Source organism: Mytilus galloprovincialis, chromosome 3 (genome assembly GCF_965363235.1).
Source record: "Mytilus galloprovincialis chromosome 3, xbMytGall1.hap1.1, whole genome shotgun sequence".
Classification (NCBI taxonomy): domain Eukaryota; kingdom Metazoa; phylum Mollusca; class Bivalvia; order Mytilida; family Mytilidae; genus Mytilus; species Mytilus galloprovincialis.
The window spans coordinates 90,506,224-90,522,609 of record NC_134840.1 but is presented as its reverse complement, the minus strand read 5'-3'; the positions used below and the strand labels follow the sequence as shown (position 1 = coordinate 90,522,609).

The window sequence follows — 16,386 nt, the reverse complement described above, 5'->3', positions numbered from 1 at the left end:
TATCTGCATTGCAATAGAGTGAGAATTATCTCTTTCAATTCTTTCATATATATGATGTTATATTTAGTTAAAATCCAAACTGACAACAGAATGATACCTCGTTTTAAGACACAGATTTGTTTCAAATGGGTTCAGAAGTTTTTTTATCTGTTTTCCTGTCTAGCTAAAAAAAACTGTTTCTGTTTTCTTCTAGCCTATTAAGACTTTTGCCATGATTTAACATCAAAGTAAACTAAACATGTAAATGAAATAAAAGCAGTCCACATAAGGACCATAAATAGCACTCAAACCTTCTATAATGTGATGTTTCTCCGTTAAAATGTTTCAAGTGAGTGGCGGTTAAAGTCAATTAGACCACTATTTGGTAACTGGCTATAAATCTCATTAGAGACAAGTCAATAATTTATACAGTGCCTTCTTTTACAGGAATGCCTTAGCGAGTGTATTCACAGACAGCATATTATATCTATCAATACAAAAACTAAGGAGTATAAGCTCTAATCTACTATATACACATTATAATACAGATTTGCATTACTATTAACAGGATGACAACTTAATTAGCTAAAACTGCAATCAATTTCCTGTTATGAGTTTCTATTGAGTGATTTTTTTCTTTGGAATAAAACTTTGAAAAGAAAACTCATTCATCATGGGGTCAGCTGATGGATCCACTACTAACGATAAAAAGAAAAACGTTCATAGAGATAGTGACATTGTTGAAATCAACGAAAAACATGGACCTCTGTATAATGCTATTCCACGGATGCATCCTGCTGCAGCTATTATATTGTGTTTACTAAATATCTGTGCCCCAGGTTTTGGTAAGTATATACGCTTGTAAATAATGTATTTCTCTGTTTGTTTTCAGTTGAAAGTAGGTAATCAATTATGTTTCTGCTAGTTTGACGTACGTTAGGCGTTACTGTTCGTCATGCATATTCTTTTAAAAATAAGATAACATTAATACGCTGCTTAGTGCTCAAAGTTTAACTAAGAAAATATAAGAGTTATTACTTTGATACATATATTTTGACACACGGCAACTGTGAAAGAAGCTGTTGGTTATGTTTCATCTTGTAAATTATTCAGAGATATTTATGATTAACTGGAGCAAAAACCAGTAAATTGTAAAAGTTCGAAATTTTGCGACCTTTGATCGCTTTTTCTTCAACATTTTAATATATAGAGCACCAATATAATAAGTCCTCTTTCTGTTTTGGCCATATTATCAACCTGACTTGAAAAAATCTTATAAATTTACTCTCTCGAGTTTCATATAAATATCTCTCCTACTCAACAAATCTGTAACTGATGTTCAGATAAAATACTTCAGATGTAAAAAATGTATACTAGTATTGGAAAAGATGTACAATTGTATTTTTGGGGTAATGGATATATACTGAGGACGAACAGGAATACAGATTTTCTATAACAATTTGCTAATAAAGATATCTTCTGTCAGGTTTTTTTTGGCAGGAGTTCGTCAGTTGTCATTCTGAATAACTGTATCCCAGTTATTACGTAGAGACGTAGATAAAACATACAGATATCCTTTGCTGTTAAATGCTTTATTTATATTCAAGGCGACAATTACATATGATCTTCCAAGGATACGCCTGCATAGATATGCACGAGAAGTATTCCGGAAATAAACCGCAGAAGAAATGCATAGAAAGTAATATCAAAAAGCAGTTGCTCGTGTCATGGCAATGCAGACCTTCGTATAAAATCTGCAAGCATGAAGGCCAAGTAAAATAAACACAGTTGTATAAACAGATAAAAATATGTTCAAATTCATGGATATAACTACTAAAAAATGACCATACAATCACTAGTTTGAGTCTGAGAAATGTTTTTAATTTACATAATATCAGTTAATAAATAAATATAATCTTTTAAGAAAAAATGAAAATTTATTCCCAAAAAGCCACACAAGCAGCTGAATATTTATTGTCGTGTCCTTGTGAACATGTTATAAACTGGACCTTTCAGTTCATTGAAAATATTCGCCACTTTTATGTTGCATTGTTTGTATCGGTTTAATTTCACATCGGAAACACATCTGCATGGGCATTGCTGTCCAGTTCAACATACCAAAGATATAGAAATATCGTGATTATCCCCCCAGCAAAATTAATAGTACATTTCAACTGATATGGCTTTACAAAATAGTGGTATTGATACCGTTTGTTATATGGTGTACATTGTATCTCTTTCCATGTGATTTGTTAATTTAGCCAAGGATTTGTGAATACATATAGCACCATAACAACTATGTGTTGTCAATAACTTGGTTTATATAGTGTAAATGTGTATTCATGTGGTTTTTTGTTTAAATGTACTTTAATCATTCTAATCATTTTCTGTGCTTTATTTTGTAATTCATTTGATTGTATAGCTCAAATTTTGGGCACCATGATTGGTTAATAAAATTATCTATCTATCTATCTATCTATCTATCTATCTATCTATCTATCTATAGCAGAATAGCGATGAATTATATAAAAGTACTACTCGCATTCGTGAATCAATGAGTTGTTTTGTCTTGTTGAAATTTTTAGATATTTATTGTTTTTGCAGATTAGTAATTCTAGAAATATAATCCTTGTCGACATTATAAAACTTAAAAAAAAACTACAAATTGTAGATTGGTTATCGTCAGGGTATGCTTTGCAGAACGCCATCAAAAGGGATAATTGCAAGTGGGTAGGGGGATCACAAACCACCAGTCGGCAAAGACAATTGCATGACCAAAACATAAACGATGAACAATCAATTTTAAAGTATGAATAAAATATACATATAGGAATCTAAAAACTGAACAACGTGATATCTCCATCATATAAGGAGAATAAACTCAGTTGCCCCGGAACGGTCCGGAGTTCCTGCTTGTCGGCTGACACCTGTCGTAATACAAAAATAAAAGTTTATTGCAAGGTAATACACCTGTTTTGAAATATCTGCATCGTCATGTTTGATGTCTTGGAATTTCAAACGGTAGTTCATAATAAATGGAAGAACGATTGGTTCTTACTTTGTAGTAAAAGTCGTAAAATACTTCTAATGGTTCTTATACAAATCTTGAACATTATTCATATTTGACGTGACTTTGTCTTGAATAATAAGCATAAGGGTAAAATAGATCTTCAATCTATGAGGAAAGGTATGTTAAGGACCTTTAATCATTATCTCCTGAATGTGTTATGATGACTTAAGCATTCATTTTGTGCAAAGAGATCAGTTTGAAGTTACAAACTTAATCGTATTTAACCTACAGCAAGAGAAAAATCTGAAGGAAGATTTATAAAACATCATTTGATGTAGAGCAGATAGACAATGTTATCAATCTAATTTATAGAAATAACACATTTTTCATATTTAACGGTGAACGAAAATGTAATTTGATTTACAAAACAGAACCTAACGTTTATGATCCGCACTAGAATGAGGGAAAGTTGTAGCATAATGCATAATTTGAATTCAAATATCGCAGAACGTATGAGGAATCTAAGAAACTAATATAGAAATTCTTTGCTGTTATTAACAAAACAAACAAACACATGACCTGATTGTATTCTAACACTTCAAATGTAACTGTGGAAAATATTTGCCGACAACCATCAACTGGAGGGGGATACATTTGTGCGGTCATTTTGTGCTGTTGACTAATTATGTTCAAACAATTCCCTTAAATTGTGTGTCATAGATAGTTTTATTTTAAACTTCTATTGGATCTTTTTAAGATCTCAATGAACCTCTAATTCTTAAAGAGGACACATGATTTAAACAACCCTCTAAAGGGGTACACATGGTTTCTATATGGTAGAAAGGAGAAAATATGATTAAAAGCCACTATTAATGTTAGAAAGGAGAATACACAATTAAAAGCCACTTTAAGTGTTAAAAAGAACACACCATTGAAGCCCTCTAAATGTTAAAAAGGAGAACACACCATTAAGGTCTCTTTAAATGTTGGAAAGGAAAACACATGATTAAAAACCCCTCTAAATGTTAAAAAGGAGAACATCTGATTTAGATGACCCTCTAAATCTAAGAAATGAAAATACATGATTAAAAGATCCTTTAATTTTTGAAAGAGGAATTCATGATATGAATGCTCTTCAAACTGTCAGAAGAAAAAAAACGTTTCAACTGTCTTGAGCATATTTGAAAAGATTTATGATTGAAGTTGCCAAAAATTAATTAATGCAATGCAACGAGATTTTTTGGTTGATCGTGACACTCTTAGCATTTTGCCCTGTCAATGTTTTTGTTAACTTATATTGGTTTCTTAGATACACGACAATTAATGATTTTGTAGCATTTTGTTATATTTTAAGCCATGGCAGTCTTGTTTACTGACTGACCGGGGAAACGCAAACTTTATATTACCTTCCCTAAGGATCATTCACACCAAGTTTTGTTGAAAGTGATTTAGTAGTTTCATTTTCTATCATTATTTCCTTGATAGATATAAAGAAGCTATATATAAAACCAAGAGTTCTACGCGGTGAAGTTGGAATCATCCGTTCGTAAATTTATGGACGCCATAACTAGTTGGCTGACCGTTATGAAATATCTTGTTTCACAGATGACGACGTAAATTTTCGTAACTACACTCCCGTTCTCTATTCCCCGATTGCCACATGTGTCGCGGGATCTGCTTATCCTTCCAGACGGTGGTTATGATGCTCAGTCTTTAGTTTTATATTTGTGTTTTTTTGTTTTGTTTTGTACTGGTGTTGGTCTATTGGTCTTTTCCTTTTTTGTCATAGCGTTGTCACTGTATTTAGACTTATCAATTTGAATGTCGCAATTGCATCTTTATTCTTTTTTCCAGAGTAGAATATCTTTGAAAAGTCTACGATAAAAAAAAATGAGTCAACAATAGTCGATTAATGCTAGAAATTGGTACAGTAGCTTCTGAGAACAGTGATAAAAACGTAGACTATGAACCCGATATTGTTTAAAAAAATATTCGATTAATTTATAACTCCTTAAAGATTTAACTAATTGTTTAGGTTTTATTGGCATTTTTGTAAATCTTGTATTTCTGATTTAAATTTTAAGACCGAGTGACGGCAAAAGCTGAGACCAGGTGAGGTAAAATTAGTTTAAAACTTCCAGATCTTTATAACAGAGGAGCGAAAGATACCAGAGGAACAAACTCATAGGCAGAAAATAAACTATAAAAAATCAAAAAAAGACAAACAGACAAACAGACAAATAATAGTACACAAGACACAACAAAGAAAACTAAAGACTAAGCAACACAAACCCAACCAAAAACTGGGGGTAATATAAGGCGCTCTAGAAGAGTAAGCAGATTCTGCTCCACATGTGGCACCTGTCGTGTTCCTAATGTTATTACAAACCCGGTAAATACTAGTCTAATTCTGTAGGTCACATTCATGAAAAGGGATGGGGATTGTAGTTACGACGTAAGGAACATATCCGATATCATCTGTGAAATGGTTATTCCATAACGGTCAACCAACTCGTGATGGCGACCATAAAATTTACGAAGAGATGATTTAAACTTCATCATTTGGATCTATCAAGGAAATCATGAGAGGAAATACAAGCCCGGGAATATCGTATTAATTGGGAAACATATACTCTGTATGCAGGCGCTGCTGGAATGTTGCTACATAGAAATGAAAAGTTCATAATTGGGAAGCTGAAGTCATGTCTTTTGTCGTAAAGTTTTGTTTTCAACCGACCCTCATTGTCAATGTCTATATGTAAGTCAAGATATGAGACCGACTTAATTGTGTCTGTTGTATCCTTTATCTTTAGTTCGATGGAATAGATGCGTTCGACATAGTCAACAAATTTTGAATTATTTAGTGAGAAGAGAACATCATCCATATAGCGGAAAGTAAAGTTTAAGGATATTGCTAACTTCTTATCTTTCTTCATAAGAAGTTCCTGTATGAAGTCAGCCTCTTAATAATAAAGAAACAAGTCGACAAGGAGAGGGGCGCCATTGGTTCCTATTGGAATGCCGACCGTCTGTTGAGAAACACGTCCTCCAAACGTAACAAATGTGTTGTCAATCAAGAAATCAAGCATCTTGCTACTGTCAGTTTCAGAGAATTTTTTGTTTGAATCAGAGTGATCCTTTGCAAAGTAGAATTTATCTCTCCCTAAGACAAGATACTTGTATCTACGTTGGCCATTTTTTTTTTTATGAAACAAAGCAATACCAACTCTTTTAATTTGTCTTTCAGTTTTGAATGGGGAATACTTGTGTAAAGTGTAGAATAGTCAAATGTTTTAATGCTATTGCAAGATAAAAGAGTCTTCGATTGTATGTACTCTTAAAGGTCTGTTTAGTATCCACACCTGATTCACGCCACCTCTAGAATAGGCAGTTTCAAAATAACTTTGAAGCCCAGCTTTGATTGCTGATAAAAAAAGGTGTTAATAATTTAATACCTACAACTTCTAAATGAGATATCATCATATATATCAAGGAAATATCAATGATCTGGGTACTGAGACACAAATGTATATCCGGTGTGGTGTTTTTTTTTTAATTTCACGTTAGTACATATTGATGTAGTCTCTTCTAAATGTAATAGGTTGCGGTCTTTACTGCTCTTTAGGCTTAAATGCAAAACATCGTGATACTTGAGTTTTAAAAAAAAATGCTACATGGGAACAAATGTCTTGTACATATCATGCGTACAGTATTGGGATTTTGTGACTTAATATTAAAAACAAGAATGTGTCCATAGTACACGGATGCCCCACTCCCACTATCATTTTCTATGTTCAGTGGACCGTGAAATTGGGGTCAAAACTTTAATTTGGAATTAAAATTAGAAAGATCATATCATAGGGGACATGTGTACTAAGTTTCAAATTGATGTAACTTTAACTTCATCAAAAACTACCTTGACCAAAAACTTTAACCTGAACTTTGCACTATCATTTTCTATGTTCAGTGGACCATGAAATTGGGGTTAAAACTATAATTTGGCATTAAAATTAGAAAGATCATATCATGGGGAACATGTGTATTAAGTTTCAAGTTGATTGGACTTCAGCTTCATTAAAAACTACCTCGACCAAAAACTTTAACCGGACGGACAAACGGAGGCACAGACGGACGGACGGACGAACGGAGGCACAGACCAGAAAAACATAATGCCCCTCTGCTATCGTAGGTGGGGCATAAAAAGTGCTTCATGCCACGAAGAAAAAAAGGTTAGGCAACTCTGAAGTCATAACTACTTTTGTCTACTTTCTGTTTGCTGTTTTTACTCCTCTTCACTTCGACTTATCTGGTTTGATATCCCTAAATCTTTGTTAATAGATCTTTGAATTCAGCATAATTTTTTTATCAAACATATACAATTGAGTTCAGAAAATAATTCAGAAAAATGGATCATTTTATTTTATTCTATGTTTGACACAGGAAACAGGAGTTGTAATACAAGACTGGTACCCGATGATGTTATCAATTATAACAAGTCCATTTCAGAGTTTTCACTACAGTAAATATTGATAGAATCGCAAAATATGTTCTCATTTTTGTCTAATGAATGCACAAAAGAAAAGTCATTCTGTCACCCCACGCGAAGTTTGATATTAATATAACATTCACGTGACCTTGATTTAAAATGTTTCATCAAAAGAAAGACATTAAAAATATTTTCTGTATTCTATGTTCATTGTCACATTTATGAAATTCATTTTCCGATTACATGAAATAAGTGCTATTAGTTCATGTATATTTTTTTTTGGCGCCAAATTGTAATCCTTTAGAGACAAATTTTCGTGGAAGTTTCCATAATAAAGTAAAAAGATTGAAACGCCACTGAACAAAGTAATATGCCTTAAAATAGGAAATGAATATCGAATAAAACGAACAACATAACAGGAACTGCCAATTTCTTGTTTTCTCAGCTGTAAACTTTTCTCTGAATTTAAATATCTGTAAATCACTGATCAATAAAGTTACCAGTTTATAGGTAATTTTCTTTGATGAAATCAGAGCTTACATTCTTCAAAATGAATGTTAAGTTTGAATTGTTTACATGTTTAAATGTCTTGAAGTTGTAAGGCAATTAATTTGAGTTTGGTCGTAATTTGGTCTTGACAGCCTGAAATATAATCAATGCTATTTGTCGGTGAAATGGGTTAATAAAGAAAAAGTAACCATGCTGATAATTACCAATATAACTAATATCTCCATAGAGAATGTCAATTCAAAATGAAGAATTTTACAATTTAGCGAAAACTTATTATTTGATCTTTTTGTGTTTAAGATCAGATTTTTTGTTCTCCGCAGAAAAGTCTTTTTAATGCAGCCAGAGTTCGGTACATTTTAATCTTGAGAAGCCACAACAACAACATTGTCACCTTATTTATGATTCTTTAACAGTGGTTAAAAAATCACAGTAAATCTTTATACAATTGGCACTGCTTTTAAAATGCATTCATCTTTTTTCTTCCAAGATTTATTGTTGATCTTTGGAGAAAATGATAAACAAACTTTTAGCATTATTGGTTTTTCACATAAAATATCTTCAGATGAAGCATATAATAGACACCTTTCATCAACAAAATTCTGTAAGAAGTTATAAAATCAGCATCTGCTTCACATTTAATGATGAAGTTAAAAGATAGTCACTTTTTAAAACAGAAACTGTGTATACATTTTTAAGGAAATATCAGAATAAATAATACTAGGTTGTCTTTGATTAAACTCGGAAAAATTGTAATGCAACCAACATTATTTCGATAAAGCTGAATATCTTTGCGTAAGTTTAATTTAATTTAAAAGCGTCTTCTATGTAAACTGACAATAACTGGATCGATTTTTTTCTAGAGCAACAGTGATGTTGCCCCTACTGTAGTTTTGGTTGAAAACGTTGAGAGCAATTTCATAATAGCTCACTTTTTACATTTTTATTGTCTTCCTAGAAGTGCACAAACCATTTGTCTCCAAACTTTAAGCGAACACCAATCAATCGTTTTAATTTTCATGTAAAAACCAGACGCGGTAAGACTTGAGGGTTTCAGGCTGTCAAATTTATGTTTAGATGTCGGAAGTCCCTTGTACGATAATAGTATGAAATTCAAAACAGTGTAGCTGTGGCCATTGATTGACACATTAAAATCATTCATTGACTGGGACAATTTAGGTGAACGTTTGTATGTAACGACCAATGCTCACTATGTACTTTTTAAAGACACTTAAACTATGGGGTCACCAAAGGTTCTCAACACCTAAATAAAGTAATTCGAAAAATTAATCAGAAATAACACGATATTTTGATTTATATCAATTATATAAATCAAAACACAAAGGTTATTCCTGATTAATTTTTCGAATTATTTTATAATTAAAGGCGTTAAGAAACCTTTGTTGACCCCAAAGTTTAAATGTCTATCGTAGGTACGTCATGAACAGTGGTTGTTACAGACAAACGTTCACGTAAATTGTCCCAGTCAATGGATGATTTTAATGGGTCAATCAATGGCCACAGCTACACTGTTTTGAATTTCATACTATAACCATAATTGTAAAAAAACTGAAGAAAGAATGTGGGGATAGTAGACCGCTGAGTGTCGTTAGTAAAATATAGGTTTATTCAACTTTGAATAGGAACAGAATATTGAAGACATGAGAGGGAATATATTGCCTTTTAATCAATTACTTGAGAAACAAACCCAAAACTTAACGACAATATGATTCAATAGAATCGTAAGTATAAGTCCGTATTTTTGTCTATAGAAAACGCAAATGAAGTGAAAAATATAATGGATAGACTATGTTTTAGATAAGATTTCTCATAGAACTTTCTCAATGCATAACTAATGGCATCTCTTTTACAAAATAATGATTTCCCTATCCGTCCACATGCTTTTAGATAGATTGGAAAGTAGAGAGTATAGAATTTAAAGTGCTTATTTGGCTTGGGTTATACGCTGTGATTAATCTTGAATTTCAAGGAATACTGTCTTTTTTGTTAAAATAGCTAGATTTATGCACATATATAGTAGAAACACTATATCAAAATCAAAGTTAACAGTCAGCAACATAACAAACTTCGAGGATTTTTTTTCACTGAAAATATTTCAAATTGAGCTTAATGACTATCAAAGTGTTGACTAGTTATAGCCAGCGTTCTCGTCACGAAAACATAATGTATGTGTGTGCTGGTTTCGAATGTTGGAGATCATGCGTGTTTCTATTTTGTTCTTAAATTTAGTAGATCATATGTTTTTAAGTGTTCAATTCGAATGTTCGTGTTGCTTAGTCTGAAGTTTTCTATGTTGTGTCTTGTGAACTATTATTTGTCTGTTTCTATTTAACCATGGCGTTGAGTTTGAATGTCCTTCTGGTATTTTTCGTCCCTCTTTTAGACAAAGCGCGTGTTCTCGTCTCGAATAAGGGTGATGCTAGTGTTTCTTTGGTAGATTCGACCGTGATAAATCATCTGATTTAATAAATGAACTGTTGAATGGAAATGGTTGATTGTCACTGAATACTCTACATTCAGCTCATTATGCATTTTGAGGCAGATATGTTTGTTATGGTCTGTCTATGTGTCTTATTGTTGAAAATGTCTGTTGCTAACACTTTTAATCAAAAAGGCTTAAATAACATGCTCACAAATGTTATTGTACACATAAATAAATGAGTGATTATCAAAATATTTCCGTGATGTGTCAAAATGTTTGCACGTCAGTACTGTACAATAACAACTACAAGTCACAATATGAAACTTTTGTCGATTGAGCGTAGTGTACGTAACGAGTTAAAAAGGATGTACATATTTTATAGAGAAGAATAGTTCAGGGAATGGGTAAAGACAGATAAAAGATCATATAATCAATATATTCAAATGTCTACAATTTTTTTAGCATACAATGTTACGTAAATTTTCCATCCTATATATAGTCAAAGCAATAGTTAAAACATAAATATTAATACCAGGAATAGTTGGCTAAAATATTCGTATGAAGTTGTCTTTTCTTACTTAGCTCCATCAGGAGCAGGCATAGCGTAGTACCAGTCAGAAAACCAATCTGGAAGTAGCGACATTGGCCAAAATTCATATTGACAATCTCTTCCACACCGGTAACGAGCTTTTGGAAACTTGGCAAAAAGTGCATGCTCGATGGCATCTGTTACAGGTGACAAGTCGGGATTCTGTATAGGTAGGATATTCTTGTAGGTTTCCTTCCCTGAGTTGACAAAATAATGTTTCCATATTGCATAAATATATAATGGCAGCAGTGTTGATATTATTACTTAAGACCATATCCGTTATTTTCTGTTTTTTCTTTTTCTTTTCTTCCTATGAAAACTGTCTGTGTTTGACCAATACGTATTTTTTTTTTTGGTTGCGTTTTTTTTTTTTTTTTTTTTTTGTGAGGGGGTCCTATGTTTTGCTTTTTTGCATTGTTTAAATCTTTAAAATGTCATATCACTCCTATTCTCCACAAATCAAGAACTATAATTGTAGTGGTTAGGTAGTACTGTGTTCAAACATTAAGCCTTATAATGAGTACTGCTTATTGGCTTGGCTTATCATGTTGCCTAATGACTGAGGTCATATAACATTATTTTCAAAAATAATGTGTAACCTCAAAATATGTATTTCAGGAACTTCTTATAACTTTAGAACGAATACGACCTGTAATTAATTTTCAAAATATGGAACGCATGGTACCGATTTGTCAGTAGATGAAGAGAAACCTTGCGATAAAAATGTTGTTTTCCATTAGTTTAAGTGAGCACCTACATGTATGTGGAATCGTCACAGAAAAAAGAGAAACTTTGTATAGGTCGCCTAACCATTATTATGTTTGAAATTATTTGGACTTTGCAGTTTCAGAGGGAAAATATTTGTTTGAAAATTGGGCAATCATAATCAAGAATCATACTATACCCACCAGGCAGGCTAGTACACATCATGTTTCTTAGGTGATGTTCCTTATGTACTGTCTAGACCAAAGTTAGCCATGGGTACTATTTTCGTGCACTATGAAGACTTCTGCTTTCTTGTGCTAGTTATATATATCGTACTTAAACTTTGAATAACTTACATTTTTCTAACCAGTTTGGTCCATAGAATGTTCTTATTTCTTTGTCTGAAGCATTATAAGCCTGTTGTAGTTGAGTCGCCATTTCGTCCGGATACACAATATTTGTTTTGAAAGCACCAGGTTCAACACAATGAGCTGACACACCAACATGATACATCTCTTTTCTATAAAGTAAAAAGCATTTTATTGCGTAAAAATTTATTGAAAACCTATCAACCATTTTAAGATTTTTGAGTTAAGACACTGCACGTGTTAAAAATAAACACCACGCACAAGAAACCCCACCAGGGCAAAGTAACAAAACGACAGATACACGCAGATACGTACACACAATGACACTCTGAAATCCAAAGATTGTATACTATTCAATAAAACCAAACTTTTAAGTCTGGTGCATATGATTTTTTTTTTAATTCGCGGTTTTGATTTAATTGTTGAAGACTAGATTGATTTTAAGTAAAACTGTCCGCATTCAAACGAAACTATACAAAAAGTAAAACACTACAATGTAATTGCTTGGTAGAAAAACCAAAATGGTAAAGTTTTCTTGTCTCATTTTTAGCAATAATAATTTTAGAATAAACATATATTTTTTTGTAATGATAAAGCATGACAAGAGCTTAATTAAAATACTTATTTAATGGTGTTTTTTTTCTCAGAATGTTTCTTCGATGATTTTATATAACAAGGCGATGTTCTTTCATAATATCTCATACCTGACTCAAACAATCGGCCATGGTTCCCACTCTATAAATATATGGTGAATATACCATGATTCCCTGTACTTTCCTTTGTTTATAGATATTTAGTTATACTTGCCTCAAACAACTTGACATTGATTCCACTCCACATTTACTTATGTTATAAGCCACTCTACATGGCCAGGCTATCAGGGCGGCATCACTTGAAACACTAACTATTCGTCCTTTACTTTGACGTAGTAATGGTAAGAAAGCCTTTGTGACGTACATTGCACCAAGAAGATTTACCTGCAATGTTTTCTCGATTGCAGATTTTGAATGTAGTTCCAGTGGAGCACTAATGACTTGAAGTCCTGCATTGTTTACAAGTCCCCAAAGCTCTACAAATTAATGAAATAACGGTTACTTTGTCCAAATTCAAAACTTATAGTTGACCTTTAAGTTGACATGACAGCCATCTTGGTTTTGTATTGGGGACACTCCTATAGCACCTATGTGGCCGAGTATTTCAAATTGCTTGTCAACACTGCCACTAAACACCCAGAAAAAACATCAATCAAGCAACCAATTAGCACCGTAGATTTGCCTTTTAAACTTTTAGGGTCCCAAGTTGGTTTGTTGAAAGACATAATATCTTTCCAAAACCGAAAATGCCAAAAAGAATCTTGGTTGAATCTAAACATCTCTTATCTCAATCTAATTAAAAACAGATCTCTCATCGCTCCTGTTTCTGATATGTCGCGTGGGAGATCTAACGAAACCCGCTTTGAGGTCACATGTGAGTGACCTCGTAGGTGTGTCTTTTTCGACCAATGAAATTGAGTCTTCCACGATCTTGGAAGTTTAACGTAAGGTAAAGGGATGTAACTCATTTTATTTACGACGAAATCATCAGTCAAAATAATGCATAAACTTTTTTGATTGGCTTATTAATAGGTCGTCAACTCATTTGCATATCATTATAAATTCATAACTTTTAGTTCACTCACATGTGACCTCAAAGCCGGTTTCGTTAGATCTCCCACGCGACATATCAGAAAACGGGAGCGATGAGAGATCGGTTTTTAATTAGATTGCTCTTATCTAAACTTAAAAAAGGTTAACTTTTGACTGTGACGCTTACTACGTATACCTTGATGTTTTTTTATGTATTCTTTGACGCTTACTACCTAAACTATGATGCATGATTAGCAGATTATGCGTACTCTTGTCAACGAATTATGGCCTCTATCCAGAGTCCACGCTATTCCAATCATGTTTTCTTGCTTCTTGCTTTTTTATAAGTAAGAAACTGCTCATTCAATGAATTTGTGTTTGACCAAAGACCCAGGAAATGTCATCAGCTCTTATAAGAACTTAAGGTTGTTGATGGACTTCAGTTACTACGACACTAGAAAACTGATGAAATGAAGCAATCGTGTTTAAAGGGACTGTTTAAAGTCGAACATTCATTAAAAAAAAGCACGAAAAGTTGGCATAAATTAGAAGGTGAGATAAACACCACATACGTTTAATGACCCTGTATGATTAATAATGGTGTTTTAAGTAGATAAAGTCTGGAACAATACTTTTTTGTGTTGAATACTTTTCTAAAGAGTTTGTAATCATCAATACATCCGGCATCTTACTAACACACCTACGTGTCAGCTTCATATCTTAATTTTCTCTTTTTACTTAAAACTAGTAATTGTAACAAGAGCGATGACATAAGATTTCATGTTTTCACATAAAAAAAAATCTCTGCTCTAGTCTTTGCATGGTGTTCAACTGTTATGTCTATTCTTGACTTTGAGACTGACTTTGTTTACTGTGTAATTATTTTACACTCCGACTAAGAAACCAACTAATCAAAATATTACGAACGCAAATATTGTACTCTGAGAACTGAAAAAGGTTGATGGTTTGCACCGGGGTTCATGTCATTGTTTTCATTCTAGTTTTGCTTGTTTATAATTGGACTCATGATATATAATCAGGACATTGGAACGCAACAGCCAAAAATGAGTTATGTATAAAGTTTGTTGTCATCTTCTCTTGATTACCTTGTGTTTGTTTGATTTCTGTCTCATTAGCGTTTGACGTTTATATACTTTATAGTCACTGAACTGTTTCAGTAATTACATTGTGATCGGTAAACCAGTTGTCATGTTTTCTTCTAACAGACAATTATATATCAAATGTTGGAATATAACTTAAAGCTTTCGTGTTGACATTCCAGCTCAACTTTGCACACTTAGTTGATGTTTTAGTCAGCTTCTAGATCTGTCACTTATATTGTTGTAAATCAAACCGTTCCACATAAGTAATTCTTTCTAGCGCCAAAAAAAAAAAACCCAAACTATTTGTATACATGCTGTTTAGTTATTGCTATAATCTCTGATACAAATGTATCTTTTTTTAACGAGAAATTTTACATAAAAGGATTGCAACTTTTGTTTTCGATCAGCCGGCTGGTTTTTCGAGTTCGTTCATGATATTGCCGATGTTAACCCTTGGTATAATATTATCGGAAATCCAATGTGTAAAGTAGGTGTTTCCTATTATCCGATTTATGACTGATGCAAATAAGGAAATTTGGCACGAAAGATATTGTTATCACATTCAAAAGACGTAATTCGAAAGAAAAAAAAATCGATCGACCTTGATTTTCAAACTCATGCGAGATATTGTTGCTGGGTCTTTCATATAAAGCTTATTAGAATCAATTGCTAACAGCATGTAACAACAGTTCCATTTCCACGTCCTGCTTGACAGGACGGGATTGTATTCTGTTTTCCCAATTACTTAATTCCATATAATTCAAAAACAACCACTTTTATATATGTGAACAATTATGGACGTAAATCAAAAAATGATTTGTATATTACCTTGACCTTTTTCTAGTTTTGACTGTACAAACTGGACAGCTTCACCAATAGACTTCTCATCTGTAACATCAAGTTTAAGTGTCATTAAACGCGAAGAACATCTAGCTTTTAGATTTTTCTGTCCACTTTCCGTTAAACATGCAGCAAAAACGGGAACTCCAATTCCATCTAGATATTTTGCAAGTGAATTTCCAAAGCCAGAATCACAACCAGTAATTAGTACATGTTTTTGTAAAATATTGCGCAACCTCAGTGTTCTTAGGTAAAGCTCAGCTATTTTTAGTAAAATAGTCACTACAATAAATAGAATAAGAATACCACACATCATTGTGACTTTGTGTATTTACCCAAGTACTGATAGTGTCTTATCTAAGTTGGTATGTGGCTTCCTTCATTGATAAGTGACACGTGTATGTTGACAGTTTGGAGACTTTTTGTTTTGTCCAGTTCTATATGGTCAGGTCAAATTAAAGTCGGTGTAAAACAGATTAAGGTTAAACAGTGTCTGGTCCTCGATTAATAATTCTGCTATCTACGTATTCTCTCTTGAATAAACGTAGCAACGACAGATTTTTTTTTATCATTCAAAATTAAAAATTGCAAATCGCCATTGTAAATTTCAGATCTGAACCGCTATCTTTATTCAATTTATTTTTTGATGGTTATAGTTGTTGTTTTTTAGTGTTTAGTTGTAAATGTGCTGATTTTTTTTAATTACTTTTTGGAAGAGGAAATGCTTTTGT

At 32.7% G+C, this 16,386-nt stretch overlaps 2 protein-coding genes across 2 annotated transcripts in view; one reads left to right on the top strand and one right to left on the bottom strand.

The window, feature by feature from the left end:
- Positions 1-439: 439 nt before the first annotated feature.
- Positions 440-16,386, top strand: part of LOC143069339 (protein stum homolog) — a 32,630-nt gene continuing 16,683 nt past the window's right edge. The window contains exon 1 of the mRNA XM_076243923.1: positions 440-824. Coding sequence (XP_076100038.1) covers positions 653-824 — 172 coding nt within the window. The 5' untranslated portion in view covers positions 440-652. The remainder of the gene's footprint in view (positions 825-16,386) is intronic.
- LOC143069338 (retinol dehydrogenase 16-like) lies at positions 7,223-16,010 on the bottom strand. Its single transcript, XM_076243921.1, has 5 exons — positions 15,644-16,010; positions 12,895-13,156; positions 12,076-12,239; positions 11,004-11,211; positions 7,223-7,309 (listed from the first exon to the last, which is right to left on the bottom strand). The coding sequence occupies exons 1-5, from the start codon at positions 15,969-15,971 to the stop codon at positions 7,282-7,284; spliced, it is 990 nt and encodes a 329-aa protein (XP_076100036.1). The 5' UTR covers positions 15,972-16,010; the 3' UTR covers positions 7,223-7,281.